The sequence below is a fragment of the Ochlerotatus camptorhynchus genome, unplaced genomic scaffold (genome assembly GCF_037179485.1).
Source record: "Ochlerotatus camptorhynchus isolate MF236.1 unplaced genomic scaffold, CSIRO-AGI_Acam_v1.1 ptg000023l, whole genome shotgun sequence".
In the NCBI taxonomy this organism is placed as follows: Eukaryota; Metazoa; Arthropoda; class Insecta; order Diptera; family Culicidae; genus Ochlerotatus; species Ochlerotatus camptorhynchus.
The window spans coordinates 973,279-1,000,077 of NW_027040515.1; the positions used below are offsets into that span (position 1 = coordinate 973,279).

The following is a 26,799-nucleotide window of genomic DNA, read 5'->3' on the forward strand; positions in this document are numbered from 1 at the left end:
GTCCAGAATGCAAAGAAGAGAGCTGGACTACATACATACAAGGTACAGAACTTCCCAAACCGCGATGAGCGGCAACAATCGACGGCTAAAACTCGGGCACGGAAGCTCTACGAGAAGATGCTGACAAAATATGGCTGCTGTGTGATGGACGACGAAACGTATATAAAAGCCGATTTTAAGCAAATTCCGGGGTTGGAGTTTTTCACCGGCAAGAGCAAGTTCGATGTGGACGACAAATTTAAGAAGAAGAAAATGTCGAAGTTCACCTCCAAATATCTCATTTGGCAGGCCATCTGCTCTTGCGGACTGAGGAGTGAGCCTTTCGTGACAAAGGGCACAGTAAATGGCGAGATCTACAAATCAGAGTGCCTCGAGAAGCGCCTTTTGCCGTTCTTGCAGCAACACGACGAAGCTCCGCTATTTTGGCCAGATTTGGCATCATGCCACTATTCTAAAAGTGTCCTGGAGTGGTATGAGGCCAATTCTGTCCATTTTGTTCCAAAGGACATGAATCCGCCAAACTGTCCGGAGCTGCGCCCGGTGGAGCAGTACTGGGCAATAATGAAGCGGGAACTTCGGAAGAGCAAGAAGACAGTCAAAGACGAGAAGGACATGTTAAGAAAATGGAGAAAAAACTGAGAAACTGGTACCGGATGACACTGTAAAGACTTTGATGGAGGGCATCAAGCGAAAATGCGTTCAATTTTACACTCAAGGCTTCATCGATTAACTTTTCTTTTGATTTTTGAAGTAAATATATGTATAAAACTACCCTAAAATTTTGGTTTGATTCTAAACATTATAAGAAAATTGGCATGACATTTTCGGTGTCGCAATAATTTCGTGTTCACCCTTTATGTTCGAAAATCGCTGTGCTGTCGATCGACCGGTTTTCGAGAAGATCTCAGGCACGGTTGTCAAAATTTAACTTCTTGTCGGTCAGAAATAACCACGCTCGGATAGCAGGGTTAATCGATAACTTTCCATCTGTCAAATTTTAACCAAAGTTAAAATAATCCACCAAATGGTTCAGAGCCTTAATTGTTTTGTCCCAACAGTAACGGAGATAACCCAAATAAACCTCAATCATTGCGACACTGCACAGCTGTTGTGCAGTGCAGTCGACAACGGAAACAAAGTGCGACGTTACGATCATTGCGGAACCGCATTGAGTCCCTCCCGATAACGGTAACTAGGTGGCTGATAGATCTGGGATGACTGCAATACAAGTTATGGGCAGGTACCCCATTCAAGAAGAAGGTTACGTGAAGGTTACCGAAGAGCTGATCGAACGAGGATCGGTAGTCATTAGAGGAGACTTCAATGCTTGGGCAGTGGAGTGGGGAAGCAGATGTTCCAATGCAAGAGGGCACAGTCTGCCGGAAGCTCTGGCAAAGCTTTAAGTTGTGCTGTCCAATAAAGGCACCAGCAGTACTGGCAGTACGAAGGACAAGAACTTGCGACCTGAAGTGGAAGACGAAGGCTTTTGACTAGGATCCTTTTATGGAAGCACACCATGTGGACAGGGGCCCTGCGGATCTGAACCCAGAAGAGCTGACAGAAACGTTAGTGAGAATATGTAAGATGACCATGCCGAGGAAACTGGAGCCAAATAACAAACGGCGTCCAGATTACTGATAAAACGAGGCACTTTAGGCAGTTCAGAGAGCAAGCACAGAAGCAGACAGAGAGAAATGTAGAGGAATGTTCCGAGTGGCCAGGGCCGCTCTGCTTAGTCAAACTGTTTCTAGAAGCTGTGTCGAGACGCTGATGCCAACCTCTGGGACGACGATTACCGTGTCGTGATGGCAATGATCAGAGGTCAAACGGTACCCGCTGAAATGTGCCCAGAGAAGCTGAAAGTCATCGTGGAACGACCCAACGACCTGGCCACCTACACCATACAGAGAGGGATAAGGAGATAACGTCGAAGTTACTAACGAGGAACTCGTAGCAGTGGCGCAAGGAAGGAAGGTGAAGAAAGCTCCCGGTCTGGATGGAATCGCCAACGTGGCGTTGAAAGCGGCGATCCAGTGCTAGTGTTGCTGCCGAAGCCAGTAAAACCGCCGGAGGATCCAGCAGCGTAGGAGCTATATGCCTGCTGGATACATTTGGAAAGCTCTTGGAGAGGATCATCCTAAACAGACTGACGAAATGCACGGATTTTCGGAGAGGCAGTTCGGATTCCGAAAAAGGAGAGCAACGGTGAATGAAATTCAGACAGTGATCGAGAGAGCCGAGAAGGCGTGGAGAAGATCTATATTCATAACCATGATAACAATCGACGTCAAGAATGCGTTCAACGCACCAGCTGGGAGCCATCGTTGAAGCGCTGCATAGAACGAGTGTCCTTGACTACCTGTGCAGGATTCTAAGAAGTTACTTCCAGAACTGAGTCCCTGTCTACGACACAGACAAGGGATAGACATCAATTAGCATCATGGGGGAAGTCCCCCAAGGCTCCAACCTCGGTCCAACGCTCTGCAACGTGATGTACAACGGCGTGCTAATGCTGAAGCTGCCCAAAGGAGTTGAGACGTCGTCTTGGCGGTACCAGGCAAGACACTGGAAGAGATGGAAATGTTGGCGACCGAGGCAATCGACATGATTGGAAACTTGATGCAAGCAGTAAAGCTGCAGATAGCCCACAACAAAACGCTATCCAGCATTTTATGAGCGCTTATGGCCACCACAATCTGGCTGAGTTTTTGGCAGGGAACATATGATTTGACGTTTAGGTTGTGTCGTTTGACATGTAAACGTTCAAATTTGATCGTTTACACGTCAAACGACACAACCTAAACGTCAAATCTTATGTTCCCTACCAGAAACGCCACCAGATTGTGGCGGCCATAGGCGCTCGTAAAATGCTGGATTGGTCAGTAGCTTTATAGCAGTGCAGCGGACAGATATCACCGTTGGGGTTAACGCCACGACACGCGACGTGACGCGACCAATTCAAAAGAATCTTATTATTATTTATTATTATTTCTTGTGTGAGTCGCATAGCGTCGCGACGCGGCAATAACCTTGAAGCGCGTGTTGAAATACCTAGGAGTGATTGATGATCGACGACTACAGCGTTTTTTCCGTGATGCAATTTGATGAGGTACACCCTTTATCTACATATCCTGCTCTAATGGATGGTTCCCGTTAGTTCAGAATTCACTCATCTGGCGGCGCTAGTGTGACATTCATTTTGATTTGTTTGCCCTAACTTAAGATGAATCGCTATGGAAGCCCTGTTTCTGATTAATCTCATTATCACATCGAAATTTCTAATGCACAAATATCAGCTATTACTAAACACACAACAATGAAATTGGTACTCCACGTTCGCTACAGTGCAGTAAACAGGAGTAGCAATTTCATGCGCATCGCCGCAACTATGTCCGAGATTTGTGCGCTACAAAACTTGAAGTGATAGGACATATCAGCCATCATGACGGCCATGTTTGGACTCTTCAAGGAATCACCTTAACATCTTGACTAGATCAGTTGACGTCTACTTTTCGTATTGAACAGACGCATTTGAGTTTAGAGCAGAGTGAAAACAAATTAGTGTTTTGAGCCACTGGACAAAGTTCGAAAGGCATCGCGCCTAAAGGTGCGTTCCCCGTGGAATCTGGTCATTCCATCACGAATATGGACGACTATCGCAAGGACTCCCTTTACCTAGACTTCAGCGGCATGCCAACCCGTCCCAAACTAGACAAAGTTTTCGAGCTCATCAGCAAAAAAATCCAGCTAGACATGACCAAAGTCAACTGCATCCAGCCTAGTATGTCTAAGGCACGAGTCATAATTGAACTAAAGTCGCAAGCATATGTGGAAGAGCTAGTAGCAATGCATAGTCTGAAGCATTCACTAGAATTAAAAAACAAAGAGTATGCTATACCACTTGTCCCGTATGACAATGCAATTGAGGTTAGGGTAGCGGACTTACCATCTTACATCTCCACCGACACAATAGCCAAGCATCTAGCACCATATGGTGAAGTTCTCTCAACAAAAGATGAGGTATGGAAACATTTTTGGCCTGGTTTGCCCACTGGAGTGCGCAATACAAAAACAGATTCCATCGTACATTCATTCCGATGACCACTCATACTGCCTTTATCACTTACCGAAATCAAATTCGCACCTGCCGGTACTGTGTACGACCTTTACACGTCGGACGCACTTGTAATGAGGTAAGGAAGGAATTAGGATACGACATCAACAGCCGTCTTACTGTAGCACAAGTAGTACAAGGCATTGTCCCACCATCATCAACTTCGCAAACAAATGCTTTACCGCCATCATCCATTGCTCAAGATATGACAAATGAAATGCAAACTTCCGATGGAGAAACAGATGTCAGCATACACAAAACTATCGTCACTGCAATAACTGATTCCATAATGGCAACTGCCGAAAAGGAATTAAGCAGACCGTCTTCTCTTTCCCATCATCCAACGGTAGAACTAGTTCACCATTCAGTAATGAAAGAGCACACACCAATCCAGACCACACTACTGACTTCCACATTTCTGATGACGACGAAGAAGTAATAAACGCATCAAAAAGGCTCCGATCTCAACAAACCTCAGAAATCTCCGAAACACCCTTTTTGGAGGTACAGCGCAAAAGCAGGAGGAAAACCAATAACTTCTTCCCGGTAAGCTTGCAACGAGTATATGTCATGCCGAAGCAAAACAAGATATTACCACCTTTCTCAAAAAAATTTACAATTATCATTCACAACATTACGACAACATTCGCTCTGCCGGAGAAATTCACCATTACTAAGAACGGTCTTCATTAACAAATCACTACATCTGATGAACTACTCATTCGCTATCAACATTATCACCGTGAGCTGCTTCATCTGTAAGCCACGGAGCTTATTCACTACGAAAAACAACGATCACAACACCGCCAGCGAGGACATTTCCCTCTGTGAGGTAAGCCATAGTATATGTCCTACCGAAGCTGACCTTGATACTGCTGCACTAGAGGAAAAATCACTTCTTCCAGAAACAAAAATCTTCTCATCATACAACCGGAGGTCGAAATGGAGAAACAACACAACCGTTACCTAGTATATGTCCTACCGAAGCCAACATAGATACTGCCGCACTTCAGAAAAAAACATTTCTTGTAGAAATAAAAACCTGCGCACCTCACAACAGATGGCTCACCAAGAGAAACAAATTCAACGCGATACTGCTGCTTCCGTTACAACTGATGATCCAGAAAATCACTAAAATTGCAGATCATTTTCCACCACAACACTGCGACACTATCCTTTTCATTCATGGAATACAGGTGAGCGAATATTGTAACAATAACAAATAATCGGATTCGGAGTTGGTGTTGATACTGAACATGCTGACTTCTGGTGAGTTGTCAACTTGCTTTAGAATGACATTCGCTGTCATTTTTGCGCCTGCCAGAGACTGGGAACGCTGGGAACGTACACAAGTACAGTACAAGGTGGAACTCCTAAATATGTAAAGGTGATGGATCTTTTTAGCTATAACATTGCAACGATCAATATTTGCAATATTTCATACCAGACGAAAGTTGATGCACTAAGATCATTCATCCGATCGTCAGAGCTAGATGTCATTTTACTTCAAGAAGTGCAAAATAATCAGTTGGAATTACCAGGATATACGATAATTTTCAACGTCGATGCCGATCAGCGTGGTACAGCCATTGCGTCTAGGGACCAGTACAATGTTCATAATGTTGAAAAAAGTTTAGATAATCGCATAATATCGATGATAATTGGCCCAGTTACGTTCATCAATATCTATGCTCCTTCTGGCGCTTTACAAAGAACAGCAAGGGAGAATTTTTTCAATTCCTCAGTTGCACACTATCTCCATCATTCCACGGAGCTGGTTGTGCTAGGAGGTGATTTCAACGCAGTAGTTAATGCAAAAGATGCAACTGGAAGCAGCAGTATTAGTCCTATGTGCAAACGGCTTATGAACGCAGAAAAACTAGCAGATACATGGGAAGATCTGAATGGGCATAGGGTCGAGTTTTCCTACATCAGGTCGAATACAGCGTCACGTCTCGATCGCATTCTAATCTCAAATTCAATGCGACCTCAGCTGCGTACAGCACACTTTACGGTTAATTCATTTTCGGATCACAAAGCGTACATTGTGCGTATTGTCCTTCCGCACTTAGGAACTCCTGCTGGGCGTGGTATTTGGCGTCTCCAACCACATGTGCTAGATGATATGGAAGTCATAAACGAACTATCTAGAAAGTGGGCTTACTGGGTACGAGCAAGACGATATTATTGTTCGTGGATGGAATGGTGGATTTTACATGCAAAGCCTAAGGTAATCTCGTTTATGAAATGGAAAACTTCTATCATTCACCGAGAGTTCAAAGATGCGATAGAGCTTTATCGTTGCCTCTTAAAAGAAGCATATGATAACTATCATGGCAATCAAATGCAGCTTGCGACGATCAATCACATCAAAGCTCAAATGCTTCGTCTGCAAAACAAATTTTCAACAAATTTTCGAAAAAGTAATGAAACTTTTATCTCCGGAGAATCAACAACTTTGTTCCATGTTGCTCAAATCCATAGTAAAAAATCAAAAACCTCTATTTCGATGCTGCAGACAGAAGATGGCACCGAAGTTCGGGATCAAACCCAAATAAAAGAGAAAATTAGATGCTATTTCGAGACCTTATACTCTTCAGTAGACGCTGAACATCCTGTTGACTTTATACCAGCCAGAGCAATCCCTGAAGATAACCCTGCAAATGAAAACCTGATGCAAGAAGCAACCCAAAACGAAGTTCTAGCAGCAATTAAAGGCAGCTGCTCTCGAAAATCGCCGGGTGCCGATGGGCTACCAAAAGAATTTTTTCTAAAGGCATGGAGGATAATTGGACACGAGTTCACTAATGTCATCAATGATGCATTACAAGGGAGTGCGACAAAACAATTCTATGATGGAATCTTGGTGCTAGTTAAAAAGAAAGGAAATGACAAAAGTGAAAAGGGGTATCGGCCAATTTCACTCTTAAACTTCGATTATAAAATCTTAGCTAGAATCCTCAAACAAAGGATGAATTGTTTGCTTCCGCTAGTATTGTCAGACAACCAGAAATGCTCAAACGGAGGAAGATCTATTTTTGAAGGAACAAATAGCATCTACGATAAAATTTGTCAATTAAAAATTTTTCGTAGAAGCGCACGGTTAGTGTCTTTCGATCTAGATCATGCATTTGATCGCGTAAATCATCAATTCTTGAAGCTAACTTTGAATCGAATGAATTTCAACCCCAGTTTTGTAAACCTACTCGTCACGATTTGGAATCAATCGTTCTCAAAAATTTTGGTCAACGGTCATTTGACACCGGAATTTAAAATCAATCGTTCAGTACGACAAGGTGACCCGCTTTCAATGCACCTTTTTGTTGTATACCTGCAACCGCTGCTAGATGTACTCTCACAAAGATTTCCTAGTTCTGTGATTAACGCCTATGCAGACGACATCTCCATGTTTCTGGACAATGAACAAGTAGTAGTTCAAGTGGTAAATGAGTTTGGATTATTTTCTGGGTCTATATTAAATAAACAGAAAACTGTAGCAGTTATAATTGGAAACGTCAACCTCACCTCAGACACGGAATGGTTAAATATTGAAAACTTTGTTAACATTCTCGGTGTACGCTACGGAGAAAATATTAAACAAGCACAGAAACTAAACTGGCAGTCCGTTCTCAACGGACTCCGAACCCGACTCTGGTTTCACCACCCGAGGAAGCTGAACCTGCTACAGAAAATCATTTTGATGAACACATACATAAACTCAAAACTCTGGTATATGGCCTCAAATATACCACTCACAAAGGGATTTGCTCAGTGTTCACTCGGCTGTCGACAAAAGCAGGCCACTCTCGATGTGTGCTACGCGATCGTCTGTTTTCTCGGCAGCAACCATTGTGTGGTCCTCCTCATTGTTCTTCATCAGTTGTTCTTTCGGTCGATGCGTCGTCGACTTTGGAAAGCAACCGTTTCGTGATGAGTGTGTGAGTGCTGACCACGTTTTGCGTCCATTGTTGCAATGGACGCGCTCTGACCCTCGTTGGCGTACAACAATTTGCCATACAATGAAACTACTGGAAGCGGCTCCAGTTCTGATGGAGGAGGCTTTTTGGATAAAGGGTGTCCACGATGAAATTGCCACACTATGAAATTGCTCTAACTTTTTAACCGTTGGGTAGAATTTAATAAAAATTTGGGTGGATTTAGTTCATAGTGCATTATTTACATCCTGCAAGTTTTAAAGTCCTGTGATCAAAACTCGCGGAAATGGAGTCGAAAGAACAGCTCGTGCGTGATAAAATCTTGCGCATTCATCACGAGAACAAGGATCTCTCGCATCGTTCCATCGCTAAAACGTTGGGAATCGCGAATTCCACGGTGTCGCGAGTGATTAAGCGGTTCGAGGAACGGTTGACCACCGATCGGAAGCCCAGAAGTGAAGGAAAAAGTATTCCGTACAACACCAAAAATCACAACCGCGTAGTTGGGGCCTTCAACCGAAATCCGAACGCCTCCGTTAGGGATGTGGCTAAGAAGCTGCACCTAAGCCGAAGTTTTGTCCAGAAGGCCAAAACTAAAGCTGGGCTTCGAACGTTCAAGGTACAAAAGGCCCCTAATCGCGACGAGAAGCAGAACAAGTCCACCAAAACCCGTGCCAGGAAGTTGTACCTCAACATGTTGACGAAAGTTGAATGCTGCATCATGGACGACGAAACATATGTGAAGGCCGACTTCAAACAGATCCCCGGCAACCTGTTTTTCACGGCCAAGGATAAGTTCAGCGTTCCGGAGCATGTCCGCACTCAGAAGATGTCCAAATTTGCGAAGAAATTCCTGGTTTGGCAAGCCATCTGCACGTGCGGGAAGCGGAATGCACCTTTCGTGACCCAGGACACGATGAACGGACAGGTGTACATAAAAGAGTGCCTCTAGAAGCGGCTGCTTCCTCTCCTGAAGGCCCACAACGTCCCAACAATCTTCTGGCCGGATTTGGCCTAATGCCACTACTCCAAGGACGTGCTGAAGTGGTATGCGGACAATAAGGTCAATTTCGTGCCGAAAATGTTCAACCCTCCCAACACTCCGGAGCTCCGCCCCATCGAGAAGTACTGGGCGATTATGAAGCAGCACCTTCTTAAACGACCTAAGGTAGTGAAGACAGTCGAGGAACTGAAGAAAGTATGGGTTTACATGCAAAAAACGGTTGATTCACAGGTTGTGCAGAATCTTATGGCCGGGGTTAAGGCCAAGGTGCGGGCATTTGCGTATGGACTGTAAATAAAATACGAGTAAAATGGTAAAATGAAGTTTAATAGTTATTTCTCAATCCCTGAAAATTTGATGGCAATCGGATGAAAACTCGAATTTTGCGAATCAATTTTGTGTGTGGCAATTTCATCGTGGACACCCTTTAGCGGAAGATAAAGTGTTTATTGTATTGTACCTTTTGACTATAGTTTTAAGATGTATTGTAAAGTGACCAAGAATCCTCGGCTCTGTAAAGTTAATTCGGTTGAGCCTTATCAAATAAATTAATAAACAAAGGGATTTGCTACAAAAATAAAGGCAGAGATCGGGAAATTCATTTGGCACGGCCAATCCTTGCAAAGAATAGCTTTTGCAAATCTAATTCTCCCAAAATCTAGAGGAGGTCTAAACCTACATTGTCCAGAAACAAAAGCGAAAGCTCTGCTTGTAAATCGGATGATGAATTTCGCACAGCAACTTCCACTATTGAGCAGCTTCCTGGAGAATCCAAACACTACAATACCAGCAATTTTCAACCACGTAACTATACTGAAGGCGGAACTGCCTCACTTACCGGATCAATTGAGAAACACCCCATCATCCCAAGGATTATATCTTCACTTTCTGACGCTGAAACCGGATCCTGGATTTGTATCGGCTGTACAACGCGACTGGAAAACTGTTTTCAAATATCTCCACAACAAAGTTCTAACATCATCGCAAACTAGAAAACTAGATAGAAAGTTCCCGTCAAAACTAAAACTAAAAAAAAACTAGATAGAAGGTTCCCGTCTTCGGCAAAGTTGTTCAGATGGACAAGACCTATTTTATGGTAAAGAGTTTAGCTCAAAATTAACTCACCAGGTGGTGCTAATGTGACAATATGTTTTCATTGTTTGTCATAACTTAGACTAGATATAAGGTTTCCGTCTTATAACATTGGGAAAAGAAATTATCGTTCACATAGTAGGAGTGTAAAACTACAACATATTTTCATCGGTATACACTCCATTCCGTTATTGTTCACACTCAATAGATCCCCTAGGAAGACACCAATCAAACCAAATTACTGAATGCAGATGTGATTTCAAAAAAAAACTACCAATCAAAACTCTAAGGGAAGATGCAAAAATGACGTAGCATTTTAGGGTGACCAGCCGTGTAGAAAAAAAACGCCACAAGTTTAACGGTTTTCTTCGTTTCATGTAGCACCAGTTATGCTCCCTCCTTGTAGCGTATTTTTCTACATGACCTAAAATGCTACCCCATTTCTGCATCTTCCTCAACTATCTTCTCTAATTCGTGTACACCGAAGGTCGAAAACTGGATAGGAAAAAAATTCATTGAGTCAAAATTTTGAACAATACACACTAAAGAGTAAAGGGAACAAGGAAAGTGGAACAAACTTTAGACTATTATTGCTCTATTCATACTTTTCTCCTACCTCCGGTTACTACGAGAGCATCGATGATCGAAAAACAAAAAATCAAATCCATGTTAAAACAATGTTTTTCTGTTTGTTTTTTGATCCCGTCAGTCTGATATGTGGACGAACGATACACATGCATGCAGAGGTTAGGAAACTCGCGCGCCAAAATCAAGAAAAACTGGATATCAACAGCGATCAATTTCTTAATCGAAAAAACCCAAATAACCATGCAAAAAAAAAGGTAACTAAATGTGTCTTGGTATGTGATTTAGAGTGTGTTAAAACGGAAACGGATCCTTGGTTAGTGGCAAAGCGATTGTGCATTTTTTTTTCATTTTGGTTAGTTTCGTTCCCGTCGCAGCGGCGTATGTTTGGCAAGACGGAAACGGATTACCTACCCCATCACCGCCACCTTGCGCCTGATGTTCTTGATGGTGTTCTTGGTGGTGATGTTCCTGCTGGTGTTGTTGCTGTTGCCAGTGTTGGTGATGTTGTTCACCACTTCCACCACTATCACCACTACCTCCTCCACCATGATCATGTTTCACCTCTTCACCACCATGATCATGTTTCACCTCTTCACCACCCGTACCAGAGGAATGATCAACCTGGTGCTGCTGTTGCTGTGACTGAGGAGCAATCTGTTCCTGGTGCTGTTGATGATGTTGATGGTGATGATCGTGCTGGTGTCCATCGCCACCGCCACCTCCATCATGCCGTACACTCTCCGGTTGCCACGTACCGGGTGGTGCCGCCGGTTGGGGATCCCAGTGACCACTGTGATCGTGCCGGTGCGCGTGATCTACCCACTGTTCTGTGTTCTGAAAAACATTAGCATCTTGCTGGTGACCGTGATGATCGTGATGATCATGACCATGATGATGATGATTATGATGATGATGTTGGTGATCATGTTGCTGCTGTTGTTGTTCCTGCAACCGTTGGTTGTCAAGATACTGATAGTACAACCTTTCCTGTTCGCGGGCAAGACGATCGCGCTCTTCGTCCTGCCGCCGGAGGAATTCCTCCCAGGGGTCGACGTACTCGATCGTCGCATCATAGCTGGGAACAAAATCTTCCCAATGCGGATGGTACGCACCTGTTGCCGCGCTACTACTAGTGTTACTATTACCATTATGATCGGTCCCTTCACCGCCACCAAAATGACCGCCGCCTCCGTCGTGGTGATCGCCAGTATAGAAGCTTCCGGTACCGGACGATCGGTACGCATTATTACTAGGACTGACCTTGCTTGGTTTGATCCAGTTACTGAATGTTTGTTGCTGTTGTGGAAACGAGGTGGGAACAAAATTCTTAGGCACAAACACGAAAATTAAGCAGTTGGGGAGATGTGTGCATGTGATTTTTTTTTTTTAATTTTCTACTAGGAATGAAGGGAATCAGTCAAACTCAAAGCCGGCGGATTAGTGCACTATTCTTCTCTATTCGCCAGTCAAAGTGTGATAAAATAGGATGACAATCGGTTTTCGCTTTTGCTTGCTTCAAAACACCATTTATTACAGCTAAAGACAAAACAAAGAAAAACTATACCGTTTACAACTATTCACCAAAAAAAAAATCAGTACAAAAATGCTATAACAAACCATGGATAAAAGAGTAAATTGAGTAGAACAAACAAAGAGTTGAGTATCTGCGCGTATTTTTTTTTGTTCGAGAATCTAAAGCCTAAATCAATCGTCCATCGTTCTCTGGATGCGAGTTAAGATGTGCTGGAAGGCGTCCCGTCCGGCGTAGTCTGCGTTGCCCGTTTCCCAGCTTTGGCGCCGGATGAATTCTTCCGAACGGTGCTGATCAGGCGTCCGGAGCACGCCGAGCTTCACGGTGGACATGGCCGCAGCCAGGCCGGCCTGTCGTGGATTGAAAGCAGACACACACAGGGTCCGGAGGTCAGTACAGAAGAAGTACGGAATAGATAGGTGTAGAAGAAGAAGGGGTGCTTCGAGACAACGGGGGAAAGTCCGGCTCGAATTCTTGGCTCGACCGAGGAGAGCATTTGCAAAATGTCTTTTATTAACTCTGGATTTTTGGTTCGCTTTTAACGCTTCCGGTGCTTTGTTTCGATTGGCTTATGCGCTATAAACAGTTTGGTGTGGCAAATAGAGCAATGGAACTCCTTATTCCACTCTTTGCGTTCGAAATGTGTTACCTCTGTACAATTTTCGGAAATCATCAACAAAATCAAAACTCAGTTTTAAGAATAGATTTTCGAAATAGGAGAAATGGCTCTAATGTTGGCCTATGGATCTAAAGATAAAACCTAGCTTAATTTGCTTTTTGAAATAGCGGTTTTTCCCGATTTTTCAGATCAATATATTTATCAAATACAGTCAACTCTCCACAACTCGATCTCTTCTAACCAGGGCTATGCATTTTCGAAACAAAGAAAAGAAAATGAACTCTCCGCAGAATCGATTCATTTCGAGCAATATCATTTTCGTGTAAGTCATTGTGTTTCTTGTTATCGAGTCACGATGAACATTCCTCCTTTCAAACATGACTTAACTATCGCTTGTTTCGTTCGTCAAGTGCTTCAGTTCATTTTATTTGAAGCAAAGACTTGTTTCAATTGACGCAATGAATGACTCGAAAACCGCTTCCTTCGTTTGTTTCCACTTTCACTTCAATTCGGGCTCATTCGACTTGTCACGCATCGCGTCGTCAAGCATAAAAATATAGTATCCGCGCACAATATCGGTTGCCGATAGGGATGGCATCCGGATTATATGTAGAAATAATATATTATTTTATGTTAAACGAAAATTAAACTAACGAAACGATTCTGGAGTCCAAGATGGCGGCCATCGGGGACAGGAAAAGTCTCAAATACCCTACAATAGGATATTTTCCTAGATATTTTCGGAACGGGGATGGCACGTAGATGCTGAAAATCGATACCCGACGCCATTTTGGAATTCAAAATAGTGACAATTGGTTTTCGGAAGTGTAAAATACCCTAAGATAAGGGGAATTTTCGGAACGGAGACAACGCGTAGATGTCAAAAATCGATATTCGACGCCATTTGGAATCCAAGATGGTGGCCATCAAGTTTCATAAAACATGTCAAATACCCTAAGATATGGGTATTTTCGGAACGGAGACAACGCGTGGATGCCGAAAATCGATATCCAACGCTATGTTGGACTCAAATATGGCGGCCATCGGGTTTCGAAAAAAGTGTCTAATACCCTACAATATGGTTATTCTCGGAACGGGAACAACGTGTAGATGCCGAAAATCGATATCCGATGCCATTTTGGAATCCATCAGGTTTCATAAAAAGTGTCAAATACCCTAATATCAAGGTATTTTTCGGAACAAGGACCTTTCCGATTCCTACGGCGCGTAGATGCTGAAAATCGATATTCGATGCCATTCGCAGGTCATTTGACACTTCTTCTGAAATCGGAAGCTTCCATCTTGAATTTCAAGATGGCGTCGGACATCGATTTATGGCTTCTAGATGTCACCCCGATTCCAAAAAACCAACGTTTCTCTGAACCAAAGCTGCCATATTGGATTTAAAGACGGTGTTACATCAATTTTCAGCATCTACGTCTCATCCTCATTCTGAAAATAACCATATTTTAGGGTCTTTGACACTTTTCCGCAAATCGGAAGTCCTCGTCTTGGATTTCAAAATGGCGTCGGATATCGATTTCCGGCCTCTAGACGCTATCCCGATTCCGGGGTATTTGACCGTATTTCCCAATTTTTATTAAACTGGAAGCCGCCATCTTGGATTTAAAAATGGCGTTGCATATCAATTTTCGATCTCTAGACGTCACCCCGATTAAAAAAATACCCATATTGATGGGTAAACAAACCACCCGACAATGATAAATTTGACATCCACGTGCATAGATCTATGCGCATACGCTTAAGGGGGATTTCCGGTTCAATTGACCTAAACTTTGGATTTTTTTTCCAGGGAACTGGTAAGAGTTAGAGACCTGAGTTTTTTGTCAAATCTTTATTCATTCTTGCTCTACAACTGGGAATTTTTTCAAGTCCAAAAATCCAAAATGGCGGCCGCCCGGCGGGTACTTCCCAAAACTGCGAGCAGCCTAGAGGTCGCAAATCGTCACCTAGAAAGAAAATCGGCTCAGTTTCTTGAAGAATATAGTTCAGAGAATGGAATGAACTAGAATCTTTGAAAAATCTCAAAATTTGACAAAATGGCGGGCATTTGAAAAAAAAAGTCGTTTTTCTTTGTCGATTTTTTGACTTTGACAGGCTGTGAAAAATCGAAAATTGCACATTTCTCCTTGAGTCTATAGTTCATTCCATGAAGAAAAGTGTTTTCAATAAGGGAAGCAAAGAACGAAGTCAATTGGTTGAACCGTTCAAAAGCTAGAGTGCTCGCAGTTTTGAAAAATGTAGTTTCGAGAAAAAACGCGTTTAAAGTTTGCGAAACATTCCATACCGCTCGGGAGGTCGATGCACTCAAAGGCCTGTAGCGACGTAAATATTTGCCGGATCGAAATATCCTTTTACCCACATATTCTAGACATGTTTAGCTTTGATTTCATGCAAAAAAAATCGATTTTTTTTTTAAATATTGAAAAGGAAATCCCCCTTAAATGAACCGAGTGAACAATCAACAAAAGTCATAAAAACTGCGCGAATTTGGAACGAACAGCTTCGCTTCAATGCAAAAGAAAGTTCATTTGACAATGAAAGAAGAAATGAACACGAGTCAAGCCAAAACAAACAGCATGAAAACTGATCAAAAGTGGTCCTGTTGATGTCAATTGAAAGTGATGGTTAACAGCTTTGATGTTCGATTGTAAGTGAATTTGTGGGGCCTTGCTACAAACTCGATATCGAGTTATAGAACCATAGTAAAAATGAACTTCATGGCTACTGTGATTCTCCCTTCAATATCGAGTTGTAGAGAGTTCACTGTATTTCTTAAATCTCACGTTTGTACAATTCAAGTTTACTGGTAACGGCTGGGCAATTTGTACTATTATAATTATCACTGTGTTTGATTCTCCGTTTATAGGTTAAATAAAAAAATCAAGAACCTTTACCAAGAAGAGTTCCTACGATAATTTGTGCGAAGAAGCTTCAGTCACGTCCCCAGGCGAGCCAAATGTCGGTGTGATTCCGAACCAGCCGACTGAAACATTAACATTTCGATCACCGATTTCTTGCGAATAAAAGCTCAGCCTGCAAAACAAACAACACAATCCGATAGAGGATTGATTCCTCCATCATTTGGTACAGTTTGTTCGCGAGATTGAGCTTTTGTACGCGAGAAATCGGCGATTGACGTGTATTTGTTTACGAAAGCAATTACGCCCAAATCTCGTAGTTCTCCGGATATGCATTTTTAAGTTATATTAATGTGGTCCATACAGCATCTGAAGTTGAACTCTTTAACCTCAGCGATGTTTATTAGGGTGCCAATAAAATGTATGGGCGAAAAGTTGCCATCGAATTTTTCAAACCGACCATGTACAACATTCAGTGGCGTTTCCTTAACCTCAATCTACCTGTGCACAAACGCTCAAAACATAAACAACTATCAAATATTGCTTGCAATGGATAGATATTGAGTAAACTAGAAGATCAAATGTATTTTTCAACCGATTCGAGTATGAATATGGCATTAAATCTGGTTTTGAAAGGTGGTGCACAGGTAAAAAGTGAGGTTACGGGACGCCACTGACACAACATTGTCTCGAAAAAAGACCGTATCAAGACCGCACACAAATCTTGGGTCATCTTATTTGTCAGTGTGCCGCAGGTGTGCCGATTGTGCCGGTCATAGAGCAAGCTGCGATTGTTTGTAAAATACCCGTCCCGGCAACCCGGTATTTCTGACACCTTGAACATTTTGGTTTGAAATCGCAAGGATAAATCGAATTGCGGATGACGCGGGAAGTGGCGGGTGTGCGAATGTTGGGTGTTTTATGTTCATAGAATGATAAAAGTCCTGTGTTTTAGGGTTTTATAATGCCCTCAAAGGCAGACCAGAAACCTAGCCTTTCGTGATGTGAAAAGCAACGGTCTATCAGCGGCCGGAAAGAGTTGGAACCGGTGGAGAGCATTGTTGAAGTCCGACTATAGAGGATGATGAATATTAACAGCCTCTTTTTCTTGAGCTCACGCTAGAACCTACATTTCGTAGTTCGATCTATAAGTGAACTGCTGGTCTGAGTTCCTTAGCTCAGTCGGTAAAGGCGCAGCTACAAATCAAGACCATGCTGGAGGTGGCTGGGTTCAATTCCCGGTCCGGTCTAAGAATTTTTCGGGTTGAAAAATGTCTCGACTTCCCTGGGCATAGAAGTATGATTTGCCACACAATTATACCAATGCAAAAATGGTACTGGCATCGAAAGCTCTCAATTAATAACTGTGGAAGTGCATCTATAACAATAAGTTGAGAGCACGTAATAAGCTAATTGCGATATGCAATAAGCTTGAAATGCGAAGAAGAAGAAGAATGGTCTGAGTTCCTCTGGTATATTCAATTAGAGGATGTTCCGGAATATACAGTCAAAAAGCACATAATGTTGTGTCCAACTTCATAACTCCCAGTTTATTTAAAACAATTCAATGCCTACGAGATTGTGTCGAAGGTGTGCCGAAAGCATGCCGAATCTAATTTCGGCACAATGTGCTGAGTGACTTACCCCTTGACCGTATGCAAAATTTGGGCTTAATTTGAAAAAGTTCACCAGCCTAAGAACCCCTATAATAATGAAAAAAGTACTTGGCATAAAAAAAAACGGTTTCTGAAAATTCTCCAAGTACCAGAAAGTCGATTTTCAAAATTTAAAAAAAAAATCATTAAAAATTTGACTTGAGTTTTGAATGTTTTCAGAGACGTTTTTCATGACCGAAAAATACCATTTTGTATCTTCAGATCACCATTTTAAGTCAAGCCTTAATTTTGAAAAGGGCCTATAGACAAAGTTAAGCTTATCTTCAGAAAAATGCCGCTCGGAAAATGTTTGTCCAATCGGTTTGGTACCTTCGGCAATGTTGTAGGGAACTCTGGAACTATTTGAAAAAAAAATGTACCCTAAACAAAATTTCACTATGTTCTTTAATTCAAAATAAAAACTTAAAAACTTTGCCGTTTTTGAAGGCGAGAATTCAAACTTTTGGACTAAGATTGGCCTTTCCAGGAAAGTCAGATGAAATTTCCGGGGAATGTTTGAATTACCTTCTGAAGGTAATGCTTTTGAAAGAAGTTTGAAGAAAGTTCTAAGAAAAGCAAAAAAAAAAAAAAACATCCGGGAAAGTTTCAAGAAAAATGTACTGGGGAAAATTTAAAGAAACTTCCGCAAAGGAGGACATTGAACTTCTCTGAAGCTCGCAAAACGTTCCTGAAGCTAGCGAAACGTCCCTGAAGTTTGCAGTATTTTTCCTAAAGTTTGAAAAATTTATCTGAAGATCGAAGCACGTCTTGAAAGTTTGAAGAATTTTCCTTTAATGAACTTCTCTGAAGGTTGTTGAACTCCCTTTTTCTCTGGAGTTTGCAAGAATTTCCTGGAGTTTGCAGAACTATATTGAAGTTCACAAAATTGTCCTTGACTTCGGAGACCTTCATTGAAATTCGTAGAACTTACATGTTTTCACAAATTTTCTTTGAAGTTCACAAACATATCCTGAAGTTCACAGAACTTCCCTGAAGTTTAAAGATGAGTTCTGATTTTTGTAGAACTATCCTGGAGTCTGGACATTGAAGTTCATACAGTTTTGCTAGAGTTCACAGAACTCTCTTGAAGTCCGTAGAACTTACCAGGAAGACATTGACCTTCTCTGAAGCTCGCAAAACGTCCCTGAAGTTTGCAGTACTTTCCTAAGGTTTGAAGAATTTCTCAGAAGATCGAAGCGCGTCTTGAAAGTTTGCAGAATTTTCCTTCAATGAACTTTTCTGAAGATTGTTGAACTTCCTTTTTCTCAGGGATTTGCAAAAATTTCCTGGAGTTCCCAGAAATTCATTGAAGTTCATCAAATTTTCCTTGACTTCGGAGAACTTCAAGTTCTCACGATTACAGATTCTGCTTGAAGTTAACAAACATATCCGGAAGCTCGCAGAACGCCTCTAAAGTTTGCAGATCTTTACTGAAGTGCAGAGTATCGCTTAAGATCAAAGCAACTGCCTAAAACAATGCAGAACGTCCCCAAAGTTTGAAGCAGTTTCCTGAAAATTCTAACAACCTCTTTGAAGTTCACCGAGCTTCACTTGAGTTTGCAAAACTTCCCTGGAGTTCGCAGAACTTTCCAGATATTTGCCAAATGTCTCTAAAGCTCGCAGTTTCTTGAAGTTTGCAATACGTTCTTTAAGTTCGAAAATGTTCACTGACGTTTACAAAACTGCGCTGAAGTTCGCAGGACGACTTTTCAGCTTGCATAAATTTCTTCGAGTTCACTGTAGTTCACTTCAGTTCCTTGAAGTTCGCTAAATTTCTCTATAGTTCGCAGAACTTCATTGAAAGCTTCTTTAGAAAAAAAGGGAACTGCGTTGAAGCTCTGGCAACTCTGTAGTCACTCAAGGTAAGGACTATCTAAACTCACTGGGCAAGAGTAGGTGAACGGAATTAGAGCACAGCACGGTGCTCTGAAACTAAAAGAAGAACTTTACTAAAGTTTCTTAAAATAAATCAAAGTTCCTATAACTTCAATGAAGTTTCCCAAACTTGTATAAGGTTCCCAGTACTACATAGTTCCCCTTATTATTTTTTTACAAAGCACCCTAAATTTCTTAAAAATTCGCTTCAACTCTACAAAGTTTCCTGAATTTATATTAAATTTCATGAATTTCTTTGGTGTCCTCCGAATATCTAAAAATAATCAAAAACTACAAGGGGTTGTAAGCAATGACGACGTAGGACTACGTGGTCATATATAATAAATCTTATTTTTTTCCTTGATTTGTTTTCCGTCGATCTTGTTTTCCGTGCTGAGCACCAATGCTACCGACACCAGGAAGGCAGCTCCCACACCTGGACCCTACCTATCGACCCATCATCAACTCATGAACCGGGGACCAACGGCTTTACTTCCCTTCCGAAGGAAAGCGTGATCAGAGATGCTATGCCTAAGAACATCCCGGCGGCGCCGACTGGGATTGAACCCAGACCTGCTGGGGTGAGAGGTAATGACGCTTACCGCTACACCACCGGCGCCGCTAGTAAATCTTAGTTGTTAACTGCAGCAGCCAGCAGGAATTTGTGTTTTGTGTAGGAATAGTAATTTGAGACGGGTTCTCTCTGTTTATACTCTTTAGTATGACGCGCTTGACATAGATGGCCCACAGAAATTCACGAAGCGCTACTGATTCCGATCTTTCTGCTTCTATGGATGCTCATGCAGGCTGCAGCTCGCTGCTTGCAGGCAGTTTCTTGTTGTGTACTGATGCCGAAGACCGGACATCACCACACACGATAATTGGAACTGAATCCGATCAGCGATTGAGGTCAGCCTTGATCGCTAGCTGCTTGCGGGAAGCTTTTCGATGTGTACCGGAGAACACCACCACTCACCACGCGGTGATTGAATAAACACCGTTTGATGAGACCGAATGTAATTCAACTTTGAAATCTGTGTTAGGGAAATCGCTTTTTGCATGAAATCGGTGATAATTTTAACTATCATAGCAATAGTTGCACATTCGTGAATTTTTCGATAGTGACATTTTTAAAAATGGTAAGGTCTTATATTTAACAGATGCGTGGGAATATTCCTGATCGATTGGTGATAAAATTATTGAAATTGGTCCAGGGGCAGCTGAGTTATTAACGTCCAAAATCTTTCATAATTTTGTTACATGTTCCATTTTTGGTTTTCACAAAGTGTACCCCCATTTAGAAATCACAGACGTAGTCCTACGTCAAAAGTCTGTGACATTTAAAAAATCTTATTTGGCCAAAGAAAAAAACACTGGATGTCAACGAAATTCGCAAAATTTCTCTAAAATTCACTTAAATTAAAATTCATTAAATAGCCAGGAGGAGCGGCGTAAAACTGAGAGTTATCCATCTAAACAAAAATCCTGAGTACGGCTCTGGTTGTCGGTATAGTAGGCAGAGTGTAGTATTTAATTCTAATTATCATTCCAAACTCAACTTGAATAAAAAATGAATTGATAGTTGAAAAGTACAAGTATAAACAACGATTTCATTTTCAAATTTTCAATCTCATACTTGGTAAATTGTTCGATAAGTTCAGCGTGAAAAGAAATCATAGAGAATCTGTCAAGATTCTGCACTTAAGACTAAAATAAATATTCGAAATGCAGGACATCGAACAAATTTTAAGATTGTATGAAGTCAATGGTTTTCAAAATGTTGAGGCATATTTAAAATTATCATTGTAATATATCAAAGATCAAAGGATAAAACGATTCAACACCATCAGCAAGTTCCCCAAAAGCGCTTCTCCAAAAAAAAACTCCCGACAAATCTCATCACCCCAAATGAATACTCTAAAACTGTACCTTCAATGTCTAAATCGGTACAACCACACAGGTGAGAGTATCTAATATTAAAAATCAAAACCAATTAACCGAACGAAATCGAATTGGCACACCTTCGCCATTGATTGAACGCTTAAACAGACAGCGAAATCCCCGACCGCCCTTCACCTACAACCTGCAGCGTAAAATCAATTTAACCCGTAGGTATCGAAATTCGTTCGTCCACAAGACACATAGTAGAATCTATTAATCGAAATCCCTAAGCCATCGTCGCCATCGCCGCCGGTTGTAGTAGTAGTAGTAGTTGTTGTTGCTGTTGTTGTTGCCTACATCGGGGATCTGTTTTTACACCACCGCTTGCTTGTCGCCAATCGAAAATAGCATCCCCGGTCGCGTGGTGTACTGCGTTATTGTACTCGCTTTCAATTTCGGATCTGCCTACATCGGTCAATAGAAGGAAGCAATTCGAAACACGCGTTTTTCTCGCCCCCACGGCGAGTATTGTCATCCTATTTTATATGCACTTTTCTGACTGGTTTGATTTTTGGTTTCTCTTTTTTTGGATTTACTACGGACTACGAACAAAACCAATCATGGGTTCCAAACAATAGGCCAATGGTTTAGGTAGGTGCGTACAAAATTTACAGTGCTGTAAGGTTACAACCAATGTCCAACTACTTGCGGGAGTGCTACTAATTAGGGTGTAAATAACGAATAATAATATAAATAAGCATTACAACGAAAAAAAAAGCAATGGTAAGCGTACATCAAGAGTTAATAAAAGCGTTTGCAAAAGCTCTACAACTATGGTCTATGAAATAGAGTAAGCAATCATATAAAACACCAAATCACCACCACACACGATCAGAAAGCTGCATGTCTATGGTCTATGCGCGCGTTAAACATTATGCACAGAGAGCTTTCTGGCTTACCTTTTCATCAATATTATCCCTAACGCGGACAGACTTGAAAAGGAGTTATAGAGAAACAATTCAGGTTTGGTTGCTGTTTAGGTAGTAGCTCTACGGGTGTGGTGAGCTACTCTAAGCAACCTTGCTTATCTATTCTCGAGATGCTTTCTCGTTTGGTTTGGTTATTGGAATTTAAGGTTGGTAAACTCAACTCAAAGAAGGATGTAGGTAGGTTAGGGCAAAGAGGAAAACGCAAAATGTGTACTCACCATATCCGCACTCAGACGTGAGTGGACATCTTCGCAGAAGATATCCCACCAGTACTGTAGGAAATTGGCCAGATGCTGGTAGCCACCTGGGATGTGCACTTGTCGGGACTCCGAGTTGAAGTTCTGCAGCCACGGTTTGGCCGTGCCGATGAAGTGCAGAATTTTTGTGTTTTGACCGAATCTAGAAAAAAAACCAACTGTTAGCAACTCAACTAGCAAACCGAACACAACCGGTGTGGTGATACTTACTGCTTAAATGCAGGAAGATACGAGTAGGAAGCAACCGATGAAGTGTTGTAGATGAACGGAAGATGCTTCGCGATGTCCTTTTGCGCCCAGTCGGAGAAGTACGAATTCAGCAGACCCTGATCGCCTCCGTCGAAGCTACCATTGGTCACGGCGTACTGCATCAAACTGGAGAACGTTTCCAGCGATGGCCGGTACACGTACACGCCGGAGTTGAAGCAATCGGGCCATCCTACGTCCGGGGCGGCGGACAATTCTTCCCGTTCGAACAGTTCATCGCAGTTGCGCAGGACCAGCGTGTCGGCGTCCAGGAAGACACACTTTTCGAACTGCGTCAGGCGCCAGCAGTGCAGCTTTGTGAATGTGATTCCCAGCTCGGGACGCTTCAGCAGGGCCAGGTTGGCATCGTCCTTCGAGTCGAGCAGGTTCACTTCCTCCACTACGTTGAAAATGGTGCGTAGTTTGTTTCTGCAAACGGGGAGAGACAATTGACAAGGATTAGGCGAGATCATACACAGTTAATCGTTCAAATGTTTAGATGTTGGCAACAATGCTGGTTCTTCTCTATGTGGCTAAAATTCGGCGACTGTGTTAGGGAAACCACTTTTTTTCCCATAACGGAAACGCCTCGTTTTCTGATGACAGATTTATGCATTTTCGTGCACAAAATGCATTAAATTTTTGGTTTATTCAATAGATAACAAAAAAAAAAGCAACAACTGATTGGAGGAATTTCTTGCTAAAATTTTCCATTTGGGAGATATTCGCGATCAATCATATAGATTCGAGATTGTTTTGCCTTTTCTATCGCCCTGGAGAAGACCTTACCTTAATTCGAATTGTTTCTGGTTAGTTGACAAGGTCATGTGGTATTCGGACATTTTATGTACCACTTCAATACTGTTACGCATTTGACCACAAACATGTGTTTGCTAGGTAAATTATCAAAGTGCTTTGGGGGTGATGCGGCTAGTAACAAGGCGATCGAACGTTCAATGAAAATTAACTCTTAAACAACCGTTTTGTCGTGATGGTTGAGTAATGTTGAGCTATTAGGGTGTTCAACACGGATGAGACTGACGAGCTGTATGTTGTTTGAAACGAGGGTGACGCGCTTGGCATAGATGGCCCACAGCGGCTCACGACAAGCAACTGAATCCAATCAGTAGCGGTGCGACTGTTTCCTCATTTTTCGGTGAATGGATGCTCATGTGGGCTGCAGGCCGCTGCTTGCGGGCAGCCTTTAGTTGTGTACTGGAGTACAATGTTCAACTCTACGCGTCGAAAGCACTGCTGCTGCTGATAAGGACTGACCGGGCACCACCACACACGGTGATTGAATAAGCACCTTTCGGCGAGACCGGATGGAATTCGACTTTGAAATCTGTGTTAGGGAAAGTGCTTTTTGCAGCCCATCGGTGAAAATTTGGATCACCATTAGTTGCACATTTGAGTAATTTTCAATGGTGGTATCCGCTATTGACAGAGTTATACGTAATAAAAATTTGACCACTTTTCGTAACGCGATCGATTTTGGTTTTTTGATTTGGACTTTCGATCCGAAGCCCGGATTTTCAAAAACACTTTTAAATATTTTTTAAATCAGTCAACTGGTTCAGGAGATATGGCCGGAACATGTTCCAAAAAACATGGATTTTGGGAACTAAGGTTAGGTTACTTTATTAAAGAGACTTTTTATTTTTTTTATTTCTTTAATATGGAGATTTTTAGCCTATGACTAGTTCCAGGGTGGCAAGTGAATTTCCATTTTGAAATTCCTGGTTTTTTCCTGGTTTTAAAACCATGTATTTAAAAAAAAACAATTTTTAATAAAAAAAAATAAAGTGAATCCTTGTACCATCATTCTTCGCGCAATGCGGAATTTCACAAACCAAAATAGGTATTAAGGTTCTTGTGAATGCCCGTGAAATCTTTATCAGATTGTTTACTGTAAAGAAGCTAGTAGGGAGCCGCGCTACTTCGTCGTATCATGGCGCCTATTTCCGTTCTATGTGCTAAAACTATAATAGCAAAGCGTTTTCACTCATGTTTTTGCAAAAACATCTTTGCTTACAAGATTAATTACGATTGACACTGAAACATTTGCGATAACCCGTTAAGTGAGCGATTTTAGGGGTGTATGACGAAGAAAAGCTGAGATACGCCGGACTAGCGCGAAGCCCTATCTAATGTCTGAAATTTAGAAATCTATAAGCCCCTAAATCTTGAGATTTCTGTTTTTGAAACTGCGATTTTTTTAACTTTATTATTGAGATTTTTAGCCAACGGGCTAGTTTTTCTCAAGGTGAAATTGCGAAATGTGATATGAATGAGGACTCTTTAAACAAACCTTTGCTTCTAACAATTATACGGATTTGCAGAATGTTTAAATTTTCCGCAAATTGTCAACGATTAAGGATCTTATTTAGCGGAATTTTGATTACAACATGATTTCAAAATCATATGATTACAAAATTTCATAAACAACGCTGGTTTAATAACTCTTATTATTAAAAAGACTGACTGCTGAAGTTCATAGAAACTCCCTAAAGTTCGTAGAACTTCCCTGAAGCGTTAAGGTCTTTCCTGAAGGGTTCATGGAAGTTTGTATTGCCTGAATTTCATGGAACTTCCCCGAAGTTCGAAAGAATTTTTTTAAGATCTGAGGACTTCCCTCAAGTTCGGAGTTTTTTTTTATTCATAGGAATTTCTTAAATATCGTAGAAGTACCACGAAGTTCGTAGAAATTCTCAGAAGTTCGTAAAACTTCCATCAAGTTCGAAGAACTTTCTCGAAGATCTGAGGACTTCCCTGAAGTTTGAAGGACTTAGCGGAATATATGAGGACCCTAAATTTAGAAGAGCTTCCCTGAAGTTAATAAGGCTTTAAATATCGAAGGGTTTTCCAAAAGTTTGTGGGTCTTTCCTTAATTTCTTGGAAATTCCCAGAAGTTTGGAGAGCTCCCATGAATTTTGTAGGACTACCTGTAGTTCGAGCGACTTCTCGGAAGTTGTAGGAATTTTTTTGAGCTTGGAGAACTATGTTAAGTTCAGAGGACTTCCCAAGAGTATTGAAGACTTCTCTGAAGCTCGGGAAAAATCCATATGTGTCATAGGATTATCCTTAAGTTTTAAGCAATGCCTAAATGTCGTAGAAGCTACATTGAATATGTAGAAAATTTTGTAAAATTCGTAGATATTCCCCAAAGATTAAAGGACTTTCCTGAAGTTCGCAAGACTTCTCTGAAATTTGTAGAACTTCTCTGAAGGTTCGGAGAGATTTCCTGACCGTCGTAGGTCATCACAGTAGTTCACAGGATTTTCCTGAAACTTGTAAGGCTTTCCCGAATTTTGTACAACTTGCATGAAGTTCGAAGGCCTTATCTGAAGTTTTTCCAGAGATGAACCAGCATCTGGCTGAAAATCTCATTAATAAAAACAACCAACCAACCAACACCTTATCTGAAGTTTTTAGAAATAGAACTTTTTTATTGAACATGTTGAACAGGTACTTCAAAGTAGTTACGCGTCGGCACTGCTTAAGTCTGCTATCAATTAAGCACAAATCATACATGCAATTGATTCGAGAAAAAAAAAATTAAATTCAAAATAAATACAAAATATATTTACTAAATTCTCAGGGTAAATTTTGTTCATCAATGTTTAGTTGTGTGAAAGATTTAGCTTGAAAAAAAAATGGTTAGTTTTGACCTGATTATAAAAAGAAATTTTGACAAACATAAAATTTAAAACCTATTTAAATTATACTAACAAGATTATTTTCCTGATGGACTTATGAAATTCAACTAATATGGAAAAAATAACAATATATAAAATAGTGAAATAGAGGAACAACAGAAAACAAAATGAGTTAAAACAAGCTACAAACGAATAATCCAAACAAAACAGAGCTCAGCTGGCATGGGTCCAATAGGGGAAATCCATCCAGCTGAGATGTCCCGACGGCTGAAAGAAATTCCTGCTATACTGCCCATAAAAGCATAACTGTCCCATATGAATTGGAAATCAAGCAAAGATGGGACAGTTATGCTTTTATGGGCAGTATACCAAGTGGTAGATTTTGGCTTATTTTAAGAAGGTTACTAGTGCTGCCGAGGCCAGAGTATCACTCCCGAGCAGATCGCTGATGCTGGAAGATAGGCAGAGTGACT

General features: G+C 41.5%; 2 protein-coding genes across 16 annotated transcripts in view; one reads left to right on the plus strand and one right to left on the minus strand.

Annotated features, from left to right (window-relative positions):
• The window catches only part of Asap (ArfGAP domain of ASAP), a 480,120-nt gene that overhangs the window by 246,322 nt on the left and 206,999 nt on the right, over positions 1–26,799 (plus strand). The window lies entirely within an intron of this gene.
• Positions 1–26,799, minus strand: part of Gyg (Glycogenin) — a 131,768-nt gene that overhangs the window by 66,817 nt on the left and 38,152 nt on the right. For 10 of the 15 annotated variants that reach the window (XM_065228490.1, XM_065228483.1, XM_065228467.1 and 7 more), the window contains exons 3-5: positions 22,632–23,096; positions 22,383–22,563; positions 11,144–12,028 (exon numbers count right to left, since the gene is read on the minus strand). In XM_065228490.1, coding sequence (XP_065084562.1) covers positions 11,144–12,028; positions 22,383–22,563; positions 22,632–23,096 — 1,531 coding nt within the window. Of the gene's footprint in view, positions 1–11,143; positions 12,029–12,260; positions 12,614–22,382; positions 22,564–22,631; positions 23,097–26,799 lie in introns of those variants that run through there. The other 5 variants (XM_065228532.1, XM_065228529.1, XM_065228521.1 and 2 more) reach the window with 3 other exon arrangements.